Source organism: Leptodactylus fuscus, chromosome 8 (genome assembly GCF_031893055.1).
Source record: "Leptodactylus fuscus isolate aLepFus1 chromosome 8, aLepFus1.hap2, whole genome shotgun sequence".
Lineage (NCBI taxonomy): Eukaryota > Metazoa > Chordata > Amphibia > Anura > Leptodactylidae > Leptodactylus > Leptodactylus fuscus.
In genome coordinates, this window is record NC_134272.1 from 2,063,209 (window position 1) to 2,077,231 (window position 14,023).

The following is a 14,023-nucleotide window of genomic DNA, read 5'->3' on the forward strand; positions in this document are numbered from 1 at the left end:
CCGGCAGGTGGCGCTCACACCCGCGGCCAAGGGAAATAAGAAAAAGCATCTGGCAGCGGTGGGATTCGAACCCACGCCCCCGAAGAGACTGGAGCCTTAATCCAGCGCCTTAGACCGCTCGGCCACGCTACCCTGATGGCGGAGGTACTGGCTGTGCTCTATATAGGGTAGTGTATATAGACTGTATATCTATGTGTACTGTATAGGATGTGTCTACTATATATAGGGTAGTGTGTATAGACTGTATATCTATGTGTACTGTATAGGATGTGTCTACTATATATAGGGTAGTGTGTATAGACTGTATATCTATGTGTACTGTATAGGATGTGTCTACTATATATAGGGTAGTGTGTATAGACTGTATATCTATGTGTACTGTATAGGATGTGTCTACTATATATAGGGTAGTGTGTATAGACTGTATATCTATGTGTACTATATAGGATGTGTCTGTACTCTATATAGGGTAGTGTGTATAGACTGTATATACTGTATATCTAGGTGTACTATATAGGATCTATGTCTGTGTACTGTATAGGATGTGTCTGTGCTCTATATAGGGTGGTGTGTATAGACTGTATATCTATGTCTGTGTACTGTATAGGATGTGTCTGTGCTCTATATAGGGTGGTGTGTATAGACTGTATATCTATGTGTACTGTATAGGATGTGTCTGTGCTCTATATAGGGTGGTGTGTATAGACTGTATATCTATGTGTACTGTATAGGATCTATGTCTGTGTACTGTATAGGATGTGTCTGTGCTCTATATAGGGTGGTGTGTATAGACTGTATATCTATGTGTACTGTATAGGATCTATGTCTGTGTACTGTATAGGATGTGTCTGTACTATATATAGGGTGGTGTGTATAGACTGTATATCTATGTGTACTGTATAGGATGTGTCTACTATATATAGGGTAGTGTGTATAGACTGTATATACTGTATATCTAGGTGTACTATATAGGATCTATGTCTGTGTACTGTATAGGATGTGTCTGTGCTCTATATAGGGTGGTGTGTATAGACTGTATATCTATGTGTACTGTATAGGATCTATGTCTGTGTACTGTATAGGATGTGTCTGTACTATATATAGGGTGGTGTGTATAGACTGTATATCTATGTGTACTGTATAGGATGTGTCTACTATATGTAGGGTAGTGTGTATAGACTGTATATCTATGTGTACTATATAGGATGTGTCTGTACTCTATATAGGGTGGTGTGTATAGACTGTATATCTATGTGTACTATATAGGATCTATGTGTACTATATAGGATGTGTCTGTACTCTATATAGGGTAGTGTGTATAGACTGTATATACTGTATATCTAGGTGTACTATATAGGATCTATGTCTGTGTACTGTATAGGATGTGTCTGTACTCTATATAGGGTGGTGTGTATAGACTGTATATCTATGTGTACTGTATAGGATGTGTCTACTATATGTAGGGTAGTGTGTATAGACTGTATATCTATGTGTACTATATAGGATGTGTCTGTACTCTATATAGGGTGGTGTGTATAGACTGTATATCTATGTGTACTATATAGGATCTATGTGTACTATATAGGATGTGTCTGTACTCTATATAGGGTAGTGTGTATAGACTGTATATACTGTATATCTAGGTGTACTATATAGGATCTATGTCTGTGTACTGTATAGGATGTGTCTGTACTCTATATAGGGTGGTGTGTATAGACTGTATATCTATGTCTGTGTACTGTATAGGATGTGTCTGTGCTCTATATAGGGTGGTGTGTATAGACTGTATATCTATGTGTACTGTATAGGATCTATGTCTGTGTACTGTATAGGATGTGTCTGTACTATATATAGGGTGGTGTGTATAGACTGTATATCTATGTGTACTGTATAGGATGTGTCTACTATATATAGGGTAGTGTGTATAGACTGTATATCTATGTGTACTATATAGGATGTGTCTGTACTCTATATAGGGTGGTGTGTATAGACTGTATATCTATGTGTACTATATAGGATCTATGTGTACTATATAGGATGTGTCTGTACTCTATATAGGGTAGTGTGTATAGACTGTATATCTATGTGTACTATATAGGATCTATGTGTACTGTATAGGATGTGTCTGTACTCTATATAGGGTGGTGTGTATAGACTGTATATCTATGTGTACTATATAGGATGTGTCTACTATATATAGGATGGTGTGTATATACTGTATATCTGTGTACTGTATAGGATGTGTCTGTACTATATATAGGGTAGTGTCTGTTTATATATATATATGTGTTTGTCTGTACTCCATATAGGATAGTGTGTGTGTGTATATACTGTATGTATGTGTATATATATATGTGTGTGTGTATGTGTGCTATATAGGATATATACACTCACCGGCCACTTTATTAGGTCCACCATGCTAGTAACGGGTTGGACCCCCTTTTGCCTTCAGAACTGCCTCAATTCTTCGTGGCATAGATACAACAAGGTGCTGGAAGCATTCCTCAGAGATTTTGCTCCATATTGACATGATGGCATCACACAGTTGCAGTCGCAGATTTGTCGGCTGCACATCCATGATGCGAATCTCCCGTTCCACCACATCCCAAAGATGCTCCTCTATTGGATTGAGATCTGGTGACTGTGGAGGCCATTGGAGTACAGTGAACTCATTGTCATGTTCAAGAAACCAGTCTGAGATGATTCCAGCTTTATGACATGGCATTGCATTATCCTGCTGAAAGTAGCCATCAGATGTTGGGTACATTGTGGTCATAAAGGGATGGACATGGTCAGCAACAATACTCAGGTAGGCTTTGGCGTTGCAACGATGCTCAATTGGTACCAAGGGGCCCAAAGAGTGCCAAGAAAATATTCCCCACACCATGACACCACCACCACCAGCCTGAACCGTTACCGATACAAGGCAGGATGGATCCATGCTTTCATGTTGTTGACGCCAAATTCTGACCCTACCATCCGAATGTCGCAGCAGAAATCGAGACTCATCAGACCAGGCAACGTTTTTCCAATCTTCAATTGTCCAATTTCGATGAGCTTGTGCAAATTGTAGCCTCAGTTTCCTGTTCTTAGCTGAAAGGAGTGGCCCCCGGTGTGGTCTTCTGCTGCTGTAGCCCATCTGTAGCCTCAAAGTTGGACGTACTGTGCGGCGTTCAGAGATGCTCTTCTGGCTACCTTGGTTGTAACGGGTGGCTATTTGAGTCACTGTTGCCTTTCTATCAGCTCGAACCAGTCTGGCCATTCTCCTCTGACCTCTGGCATCAACAACGCATTTCCGCCCCCCACAGAACTGCCGCTCACTGGATGTTTTTTCTTTTTCGGACCATTCTCTGTAAACCCTAGAGATGGTTGTGCGTGAAAATCCCAGTAGATCAGCAGTTTCTGAAATACTCAGACCAGCCCTTCTGGCACCAACAACCATGCCACGTTCAAAGGCACTCAAATCACCTTTCTTCCCCCCCATACTGATGCTCGGTTTGAACTGCAGGAGATTGTCTTGACCATGTCTACATGCCGAAATGCACTGAGTTGCCGCCATGTGATTGGCTGATTAGAAATTAAGTGTTAACGAGCAGTTGGACAGGTGTACCTAATAAAGTGGCCGGTGAGTGTACATACGTACTATATACTATGTGTGTGTGTATATATCTACTACTGTCAGCTGTGCTTTATAGGATAGTATCTGTGTGCGCACTATATACTGTCTGTGTGTATATATGTGTGTGTGTGTTATATAGGGTAGTATATATGTGCGCACTATATACTTTCTATGTGTGTATATATATATATATATATATATATATATATATATATATATATGTGTGTATATGTGTGCGCAGTATATACTGTCTATGTGTATATAATATATATATATATATATGTTGTAAATCTAGGAATAACAATCACCTTCTAATCCTTAAGAATAATTGCAGTAAAATAATTTGTGTCTGGATCTGATATTACGTGACAAGATGGCGCCTGCAGCCGGGATGGCGGTGACAGGAATGGTTCGGGTCGCAGTCTGGGGCCCCGTCCGCTGCTTTGTGGCCCAGAGATAGAAGCTCAGTAATGTCTGGACACCGCTCTGATCTGCCCCAGGTGTCTTATAAGCCCTTGTTTTCTGGGGAGACCATGGTCCGGCTCCAGCGGGTTAGAGACAATGGACCCCGAGGTGTCTGGTGCCAAAGTGGAGCCCGTACAATGGACAGGGACGGTAAATGGGGCCCCGATGTGTTATAGCGGCCATGGCGGTAATAGAAGGTATTGCCCCTTCAGTAGGCTCTCCGTCGTCATGGTAATGGATCACTGCCCTGGATCTTGTTCTGGATACTGGAGATCCTCCCCAAAATGGCGTCCCCTTTGTGCTGCCAGGAAAATGGCGCCTCGGTCCACTTTGAGGCCTTGACACCCCAGATCACGTTCATTAGCCCTGGGTCTCTTACTGTATTATACATAATAGTGTGGCGGATGTCGAGAAGGGGTTAAAACAACAGCCACCTGATGGACCCCTTTATAGTCAATGTGTAGCCAATATTTTAGGGACGCGCCGACAGAACAGACAGAGAGCCGAGACTAATGTGAACTTCGCGTAAACTGCGCAAGGACAAAGCTCCGCCCTCAGCGATCTGCCGCACCTGAAGAAGGAGCCGTCTCTGAGGTGTCCGATCGCCCCCAAGGCCTCTTCACTTACCACTGTATGAGCGGCCCCTACAGACTAACCCAACTTACACCGACTACAACCACATCCGCCATATACGCCGCACTTGTGGATTTCATGAAGCCGTTTTCTGATATCAAGAAACAGCCATGAGAAGTCACCCACAAAATGACTACTAGCCCCACGGATGTGAGAGCCGGCCCAGGAGTCTCACCTGCTCCTCCAGGGGTTCAGGAGGTCTCTGGAGGAGCAGACAATCCGTGAGATTTTAGTGGGAACTGCTGACACCCACAGCAGGGTAATAGACATGGCGGCTACTATGGGGCCTACAAACTAAGGGTGACATCACAGGCCGGTGCCGAGGCGCTCACCTGAATGGAAGGGGATTTCTGGGACTTCTATACTGATGGCTCATCCTTAGGATAATACGTTTCCCGAGACCCCCACCCATCACCTTATTATAGGGGCTGCAACGTTCAGGTGATCAGTTCTGCCTCTATACTGAATAGCACAGCGCCGTACATACTGCTGGATAGGGCAGCTCAGCCCCATTGACTTGAATGTGACGGAGCTGCTGTTATATCAGATGCTCGGCCTCTTCAAACAACTGATCAGTGGGGGTCCTGGGTGTTGGACCCCCACCAGTCACGTACTAAGTCCTTTAAAGGTCACCAAGAAATTGCCTATTTTTTCAATCGTTTTACGTATTTTGAAAGTATTTTTGGAGAGGTTTTTAAAATGTTTTCATGTTATCTGTAGTTAAAAAAATTGTTATAAATCCTGCAGTTCTGACGTTGCCCACTAGGCCGTACACTAGGCCGAGACTTCCCGTTACTGTAGATTTCTTTGCAGCAATGACCTCACTTACAGCACACTGACAATCACAGCGATGTAGGAAACAAAATGACTGTTTATTTCATAAAATAAACCAGAACAATAAAACACCAAAGTAATCCCGTCCGTGAACGCCTTCTGCACATGGAGCCTTCAGTCTGTACCAGTGTAGACTATATCGAGTGTATACTTTACACAGGCGTCAGTAACACATCCCCTATAGACTGAAGACTGACCCCCCACTAATACATCCCCTATAGCCGGTGAAGCCCAACCCCCACTCACTAACATGTCCCCTATAGGTGGTGAAGCCCAACCCCCACTCACTAACACGTCCCCTATAGGTGGTGAAGCCCAACCCCCACTCACTTATACATCCCCTATAGACGGTGAAGCCCAACCCCCACTCACTTATACATCCCCTATAGACGGTGAAGCCCAACCCCCACTCACTAACACGTCCCCTATAAGTGGTGAAGCCCATCCCCCACTCACGAACACGTCCCCTATAGGATTCTGAACAAGACATTGCATATTTTTTGTAAACATGACATCACATTTTGCAGTTTTTAGTAAGTACAGACTCTTATAAATGTATTTTTTGCTGTATTTGCAGAGAATCTGAGCTCGGCCAAGCAGAGCGTTCAGTACGATCTTAACCCCTTGTATGCCCCACCCCATTGCAGAACAGTGGAAAGACATGAGAGTCGTCCCACGGCTTCCAGTAGGTTCTATACATCTGATGTCGCAGCCTCCTGAGATCGGTATTTTTGGATATGACATCATAAAGCGACAGAAAACTTGGTTAGAGCCTTTTTTAGGGTTTTCAATAATTATATGTGGAATAAAAATCATGTAGAACAATTTAATGGTGAAGTCCTTCCATGTTTGTCCTGTCTGTACATGGGTTGTGGCCAGTCCTGCAACGCCACTGCAGACCATTTCTGGACAACCCCTTTAAATTCCAACTAAGGCCTCATCCATATGGTAGACCCATGTGCAAGCGGTTGTACAGCAGCTCCCCAAGTCCTCGTGACATTGCACTGTATTTGTTATACGGTGAGATAAGTGTCCTGATCGATCCTGCTGAAGATTTCACAGATTCCTCATCCGCAGAACGAGCCATGCCGCTATATGGGCTCATTCATCTCCAGTGTCGACAAAGTTGTTGAATTCAGATGACATTAATAAAATATGCGGGGCCGTCATGAGGCGCAAATCCCGACCCCTTCTGCACATTTCTATAGTGAACTTTGCAGCAGCAGTAAAGCAAGTAATCTCACCCTATAGCGGAACAATGTAAGCGACTCACATGGAGCTGAAATATTGTATAATACACTGAGAGTACCAGAAACATCTCTGCATTTCATCCAAGGCTCTGAATACCTAGAGAGAGGTAAACATGCTATATACAGTATATACGTATATTCTACAGAACTATTACATGTGTCAGTAGAAAGTGAGCGTGTAAAGGCAGATTGTAAATGTACCATCTGTGAGCAAAAGGACCGAAATCCAGGAAAGATTAAAAAAGCATAAAATACCCCAAAACACCCTCAGACATCTCTTATAGTGTGGGAGGTCTGGAACGTATCAGCTATATGGTATGAAGGCACACTCAGGAGGGGCGTGCGGGCGCAGGCTCATGCAGTGACGGGTCCATGCCAAAGGTCACAACATTCAGAGGGATTTTTTTTTTCCAGTTTATATGACAGAAAATGGTTTCATGTTGTCACCTCCGGGGAGATTTCAGTACAAATAATTCTCCATTAGGGAAGTCTCAGCCCTCAGAAGGTCGTCCTTTATTCTGCACCTTCATCTTGTACAGCAGATCCCAACTACAAAGAGCGTCTCTGTCTCTGAAGGAGCCGGCGCGGCCATGGACAGGAGACTGATTTCAATAAGGGTGTGAGATGCTTCAATTTCCCTGCCAAGGAATTCAAGAATGCGGCCAGGTCCTCTGCGGATCTCCAACCCTGCCAACAAGACACCTTACAATCATCTTCAAGGAGCGGCCTAAAAAAAAGGATTGTCAAAAGTAGACAACCCCTTTAAGGTCAGGCAGAAGAATAGAGGAGAGGAGCCTGCTATCTGATCACGTGAGGTCTTAAGGAAGGCGAATAGAGGAGAGGAGACTGCCATGTAACTGGGCGAAGCCTTGTGGTCTAGGATTACTCATAGTCATGTTGCATAAAAATTAAAAAAATTCTATACACTTGCTGAATGTTTTTGTCCTCACTGTACGGGATAGGTCAGGATGGGCTGAGGTCTGTTCACACTGAGCTCTATTGAAGCAAATAATTCCACCTCAAACACTTGGTTTTGGAGGATTTTGGATAAGACTTTCCAGTCTCCCATTGGCCTCTATATAACCGCCTGATGGATTCCATGCAGATCCCGCATCTAATAAGCGACAAGTCACTTCTTTTTATCTTTCCATGAAAAACTGCACAAGGAAAATTAAAAAGAAGTTCTCATTGAACAGATAAATGAAAAAGGACTGAGACGGCTTGTGCGAGTTCTCTGTGGTGCAAAAACACCGAATCTCTGATAAAAAAAAACCAAACCCCTTTGTGTGAACCTGCAAAGTTAGCTCCAGGCACAGAGACCTAAAGAAGCAAATAGAAAGCAATATGGCAGCTGGCACGTCATTCCTGAGAGATGGATCAGAACCGCGCTGTGCACAGGCCCGGGCAGAAGTTGTGAGGTCTTTGTGTAAATGCAGCAAAGAATCTGGGTCAGTTACACACAGTCACATAAAGCATACGCAGGATCCTGTAGGATTGCACTGGATCACACTAGATCCCGCAGGATCCTATAGGATTGCACTAGATCCCGCAGGATCCCATAGGATTGCACTGGATCACGCAGTAACACACAGAATCCTGTAGGATTGCACTGGGTCGTGCAGGATCACTCCTGGACCCGCGCACATTCTTACTCATCATACATCTAACAAAACATTTTTTACAGTTTTTACATTTTCTGAGTGTAAACAAGTATCAGGAGGGTCCGGAGACAACAAAATAATTCTGTAACAAATTTAAAATAGAAGAGTTATTGGAGTATTTTCAGCTGCCATGTTGGTTGCTCCTCGGGGGCGGTTCATTCCTCCATGAGGGCCCAGGCTTCCTCTGCCTTCTGATAGTACTGATTTGCAAGCCTCCCTTTCATGGCCTCCATTGCGGCTTCCGCAGCCTCCGTGTATAGATCACCTGGACGAAAGAGAACAAGGCGGTGATTTTACCATCCTGGGATTTTTTACAGGGAGGTTTTCTGCATTGGCCTCATTTGGCTGAACTATATGGACTGTGGCACAAGGTTTGATCATTTCGGTGTATTTATAAGCTGAACACGAGAGAGACGAAGATAAATATAGTGACTCTTTAGTGTCCCATAGACTTCAGTGCCAAAAGTATGGAGAGTGGGCACTGCCGCTTGTGCCAGCCCGGGGTAACCGCTGATCTGTGGGGGTTCCAGTAATCAGACCCCGCTGATCTAAACTTTCTGCCAATGAATAGGAAATCTCTTTAGAATGCCCCTGGATAACCCCTATAACATTTACTACATATGCCTGTAACATGGGTGCCAGGTAGGTCCCCCCTCTGGATTCCTAAATTCTCAGGACATGGGGGGGGGGGGGATCCACTGACCAATCATTTGCCAATCCCTGGCTGACCGGTACACTTCAGCTGAGGGGCCGTAGTGATTGGCACGAAAGTCCAGAGGATTTATGAAAAAAGTCAACTTAGCAGAGCTCGGCCCCCACTGGGAACTATAGGAGAGCGAGGAGGCCAGAAATCAGGTCCAAGAGGTGGGACCCCCTCACTGCGCCTATTAGGGAAAGTTCACACAGGCAGGCAGGAAAAAAGCTGCTGCAGGTTTTGAACCAGATTTTGATGCTTATTTGGAGAGATTTCCTGCAGCGTTTTTGCTTAGCACGCGGAGTTCTGTTTCATAAAACCTCTGGAGTCTTTATTTTTCTTCTTTTTGCAAAAACCATCTCAGAGTATTTTTTTGCCTCCAGTCATTTCTATGGGATTAGGCAGAAGGTGAAGGAGGAAAAAAATCTGCAAATGACTCCAATGGACATGAGAGTAACAGTCAGGAGAAACTGCGTCCTAATCAATGTGTGTGAACACGTCCTTACCTATACAATGCGAATACTAAATATGTATATGGCACTGCAGTCCCCGTCCTATTCATACAGATGACTCTATATCTCCAGGTTCGGTGACATCATATCTCAGTGCTTATATACTTACCGGATCGCTGCGGGTCCTTCTCCAGCTTAAACCCTCCAGTCAGCAGCATCTCGGCCTCACGAGCCAGCAGCAGGTATTTGGGCTCGTCCTGGGTGCCATCGTATTCCCCCCCTTCATCATAGTCCGTCATGTTTAGTGCAGAATTGTACCAGAATAAAGCCTCCTGCCAGTCCTGTAACCTGCGGCACAAGGAAGACGAGACGCTGGGACAAAACCAACAAAAACAGCGCCAAATATCACAGATGACGAGCAGGAAACGTCAGTCCTAGCGCTGAAGATCTCCATTATTATTATTCCAGCTCTTCGTATTATTACCTGTCTGATCCGAGGTTTATGCCAGTGTCGAAGGCTCGAGCGATATGGATCATGGCGGGGCGGTCGCCGGCCTCTGCCGCCATCAGTAAATAGTTAAATCCTTTTATCCTGTTTTTCTCAGTGTCCTATTGACAAATGAAATAAGAAAGTAACATGAAATATCCATATCCTATTATATATATCATTATATCCTATTATATATCTCATTATACACATTATATCCATATCCTACTATTGTCTATATACTATTATTATATATACCATTATATCCTATTACTGTATATCCTATTACTGTATATACTATTATATCCATATACTACTATTATGGTGGTCAAGCACAGCGCCCTACACTACAGCGCCCTACACTACAGCGCCCTACACTACGGCGCCCCACACTACAGCGCCCTACACTACGGCGCCCTTACACTACAGCGTCCCAGACTACAGCGTCCTACACTACAGCGCCCCTACACTACAGCGCCCCACACTACAGCGCCCCACACTACAGCGCCCCACACTACAGCGCCCCACACTACAGCGCCCCACACTACAGCGCCCTTACACTACAGCGCCCTTACACTACGGCGCCCCACACTACGGCGTCCCAGACTACAGCGCCCCACACTACAGCGCCCCACACTACAGCGCCCCACACTACAGCGCCCTTACACTACAGCGCCCCACACTACAGCGCCCCACACTACAGCGCCCCACACTACAGCGCCCTTACACTACAGCGTCCCAGACTACAGCGTCCCAGACTACAGCGTCCTACACTACAGCGCCCCTACACTACAGCGCCCCACACTACAGCGCCCCACACTACAGCGCCCCACACTACAGCGCCCCACACTACAGCGCCCCACACTACAGCGCCCTTACACTACAGCGCCCTTACACTACGGCGCCCCACACTACGGCGCCCCACACTACAGCGTCCCAGACTACAGCGCCCCACACTACAGCGCCCCACACTACAGCGCCCCACACTACAGCGCCCTTACACTACAGCGCCCCACACTACAGCGTCCCAGACTACAGCGTCCTACACTACAGCGCCCCTACACTACAGCGCCCCACACTACAGCGCCCCACACTACAGCGCCCCACACTACAGCGCCCCACACTACAGCGCCCCACACTACAGCGCCCTTACACTACAGCGCCCTTACACTACGGCGCCCCACACTACGGCGTCCCAGACTACAGCGCCCCACACTACAGCGCCCCACACTACAGCGCCCCACACTACAGCGCCCTTACACTACAGCGCCCCACACTACAGCGCCCCACACTACAGCGCCCCACACTACAGCGCCCTTACACTACAGCGTCCCAGACTACAGCGTCCCAGACTACAGCGTCCTACACTACAGCGCCCCTACACTACAGCGCCCCACACTACAGCGCCCCACACTACAGCGCCCCACACTACAGCGCCCCACACTACAGCGCCCCACACTACAGCGCCCTTACACTACAGCGCCCTTACACTACGGCGCCCCACACTACGGCGCCCCACACTACAGCGTCCCAGACTACAGCGCCCCACACTACAGCGCCCCACACTACAGCGCCCCACACTACAGCGCCCTTACACTACAGCGCCCCACACTACAGCGCCCCACACTACAGCGCCCCACACTACAGCGCCCTTACACTACAGCGCCCCACACTACGGCGCCCCACACTACAGCGCCCTTACACTACAGCGCCCTTACACTACAGCGCCCCACACTACAGCGCCCCACACTACAGCGCCCCACACTACAGCGCCCTTACACTACAGCGCCCCACACTACGGCGCCCCACACTACAGCGTCCCAGACTACAGCGCCCTACACTACAACACCCCACACTACAGCACCCTTACACTACAGCGCCCCACACTACAGCGCCCTACACTACAACACCCCACACTACAGCACCCTTACACTACAGCGCCCCACACTACAGCGCCCTTACACTACAGCGCCCCACACTACAGCGCCCCACACTACAGCGCCCCACACTACAGCGCCCTTACACTACAGCGCCCCACACTACAGCGCCCCACACTACAGCGCCCCACACTACAGCGCCCCACACTACAGCGCCCTTACACTACAGCGCCCCACACTACAGCGCCCCACACTACAGCGCCCCACACTACAGCGCCCTTACACTACAGCGCCCCACACTACGGCGCCCCACACTACAGCGCCCCACACTACAGCGCCCTTACACTACAGCGCCCTTACACTACAGCGCCCCACACTACAGCGCCCCACACTACAGCGCCCCACACTACAGCGCCCTTACACTACAGCGCCCCACACTACGGCGCCCCACACTACAGCGTCCCAGACTACAGCGCCCTACACTACAACACCCCACACTACAGCACCCTTACACTACAGCGCCCCACACTACAGCGCCCTACACTACAACACCCCACACTACAGCACCCTTACACTACAGCGCCCCACACTACAGCGCCCTTACACTACAGCGCCCCACACTACAGCGCCCCACACTACAGCGCCCCACACTACAGCGCCCTTACACTACAGCGCCCCACACTACGGCGCCCCACACTACAGCGTCCCAGACTACAGCGCCCTACACTACAACACCCCACACTACAGCACCCTTACACTACAGCGCCCCACACTACAGCGCCCTACACTACAACACCCCACACTACAGCACCCTTACACTACAGCGCCCCACACTACAGCGCCCCACACTACAGCGCCCCACACTACAGCGCCCTTACACTACAGCGCCCCACACTACGGCGTCCCACACTACAACGCCCCACACTGTAGTGGTTGTGCTTAGTATTGCAGCTCAATTCTATTCCCTTGACAGGGTTGATCTGCGTCTTGGCCCCACGACCAATGAATGTGACATGAGATGACCTGGGGTGCAGGAGCTTGAGCGGGTCGATAGAGGTTCTGGGAGTCGGACCCCACTGTTCTGATACTAACGAGCTGTTCTAAGGAAAGTCATCAATATCACAGTCCCAAATATAATCGGTCTCCTCGCTTTACCTCCACAGACACCTCAGTCAGGATATGATGGGGCAGCTGAGAGTACATAAGCCCAAGGCCAATGATGGCCTCCAGTTCTCCGCAGTGAGCAGCGTGTTCCAGGTGGAAGATGGCAGATTCCTGGTCCCAGTCCTGGTCTTTTTCACAAAACCGCCCTCCCTCGTGATAGCGCACCATAGCCAAGTGAACCTGCAAAAGTCAGAGAATGTCAGGAATAAGAAATGAAAAGTTATTGCAAAAAAAGTCCAAAAGGGGCTTCAAGAAGAGGTCTCGGCTTCACTAATGGTAAATCTATGAGGTGTCTTGTACGGCAATGAAGATGGGATTATATATAGAAGCATTGTCTGTAACATGAATACTCTACATGGCTGCGGACCGTGCGCTCATCTGCCCATACTCCTCGTACGCTCATTCGCAGGCAGCTATCCCCCCCCCCCCTTACAGACGCGATTATTTGGCCAAGTGTGCATGTATCCTAGATGGGAAGGAAGACGAGCTGCTGCTGAACCTGAAGACATTGGAACGGTTTCCTGACATTTTTGTCACTAAGTCTGCCCAGGTGCATGGCCGCCCCCGTCATACACAGACCGGTCTCCATCGGGCCCCTCTGAGACCCCCCAGGACGTGCACACAGCACTTGGCTCCTCAAACACTCCCTTTAAGCTTATGCCCTGCACAAATGTAACCGAAAAACCGCAGCGTTGTACACACCAGCAAAGTGATGGCGATTCCAGCGAATCCCATCAACACATTGCGGGAAATAAATCGCAGTAGATTTAATCAGGGAAGAAAAACGTAATGAAACCGCCGTGACCAAAAACCGCACAAGGTTTGTCTGCACCATCTTTAGCTGCTCTCCAGGTGGGGCCTTAGACTTGTGCGGTCAGTATTTTATA

At 47.7% G+C, this 14,023-nt stretch overlaps 1 protein-coding gene and 1 non-coding gene across 5 annotated transcripts in view; both read right to left on the reverse strand.

Annotated features, from left to right (window-relative positions):
- Window positions 1-50: 50 nt before the first annotated feature.
- Window positions 51-132, reverse strand: TRNAL-AAG (transfer RNA leucine (anticodon AAG)). The gene has a single exon. It is a non-coding gene; the product is annotated as a tRNA-Leu (tRNA).
- A 5,438-nt stretch (window positions 133-5,570) lies between these two features.
- The window catches only part of EEF2K (eukaryotic elongation factor 2 kinase), a 54,121-nt gene continuing 45,668 nt past the window's right edge, over window positions 5,571-14,023 (reverse strand). For all 4 annotated transcript variants that reach the window (XM_075285185.1, XM_075285183.1, XM_075285184.1 and 1 more), the window contains 4 exons: window positions 13,128-13,316; window positions 10,093-10,217; window positions 9,778-9,956; window positions 5,571-8,727 (listed from right to left, as the gene is read on the reverse strand). In XM_075285185.1, coding sequence (XP_075141286.1) covers window positions 8,618-8,727; window positions 9,778-9,956; window positions 10,093-10,217; window positions 13,128-13,316 — 603 coding nt within the window. In that variant the 3' untranslated portion in view covers window positions 5,571-8,617. The remainder of the gene's footprint in view (window positions 8,728-9,777; window positions 9,957-10,092; window positions 10,218-13,127; window positions 13,317-14,023) is intronic.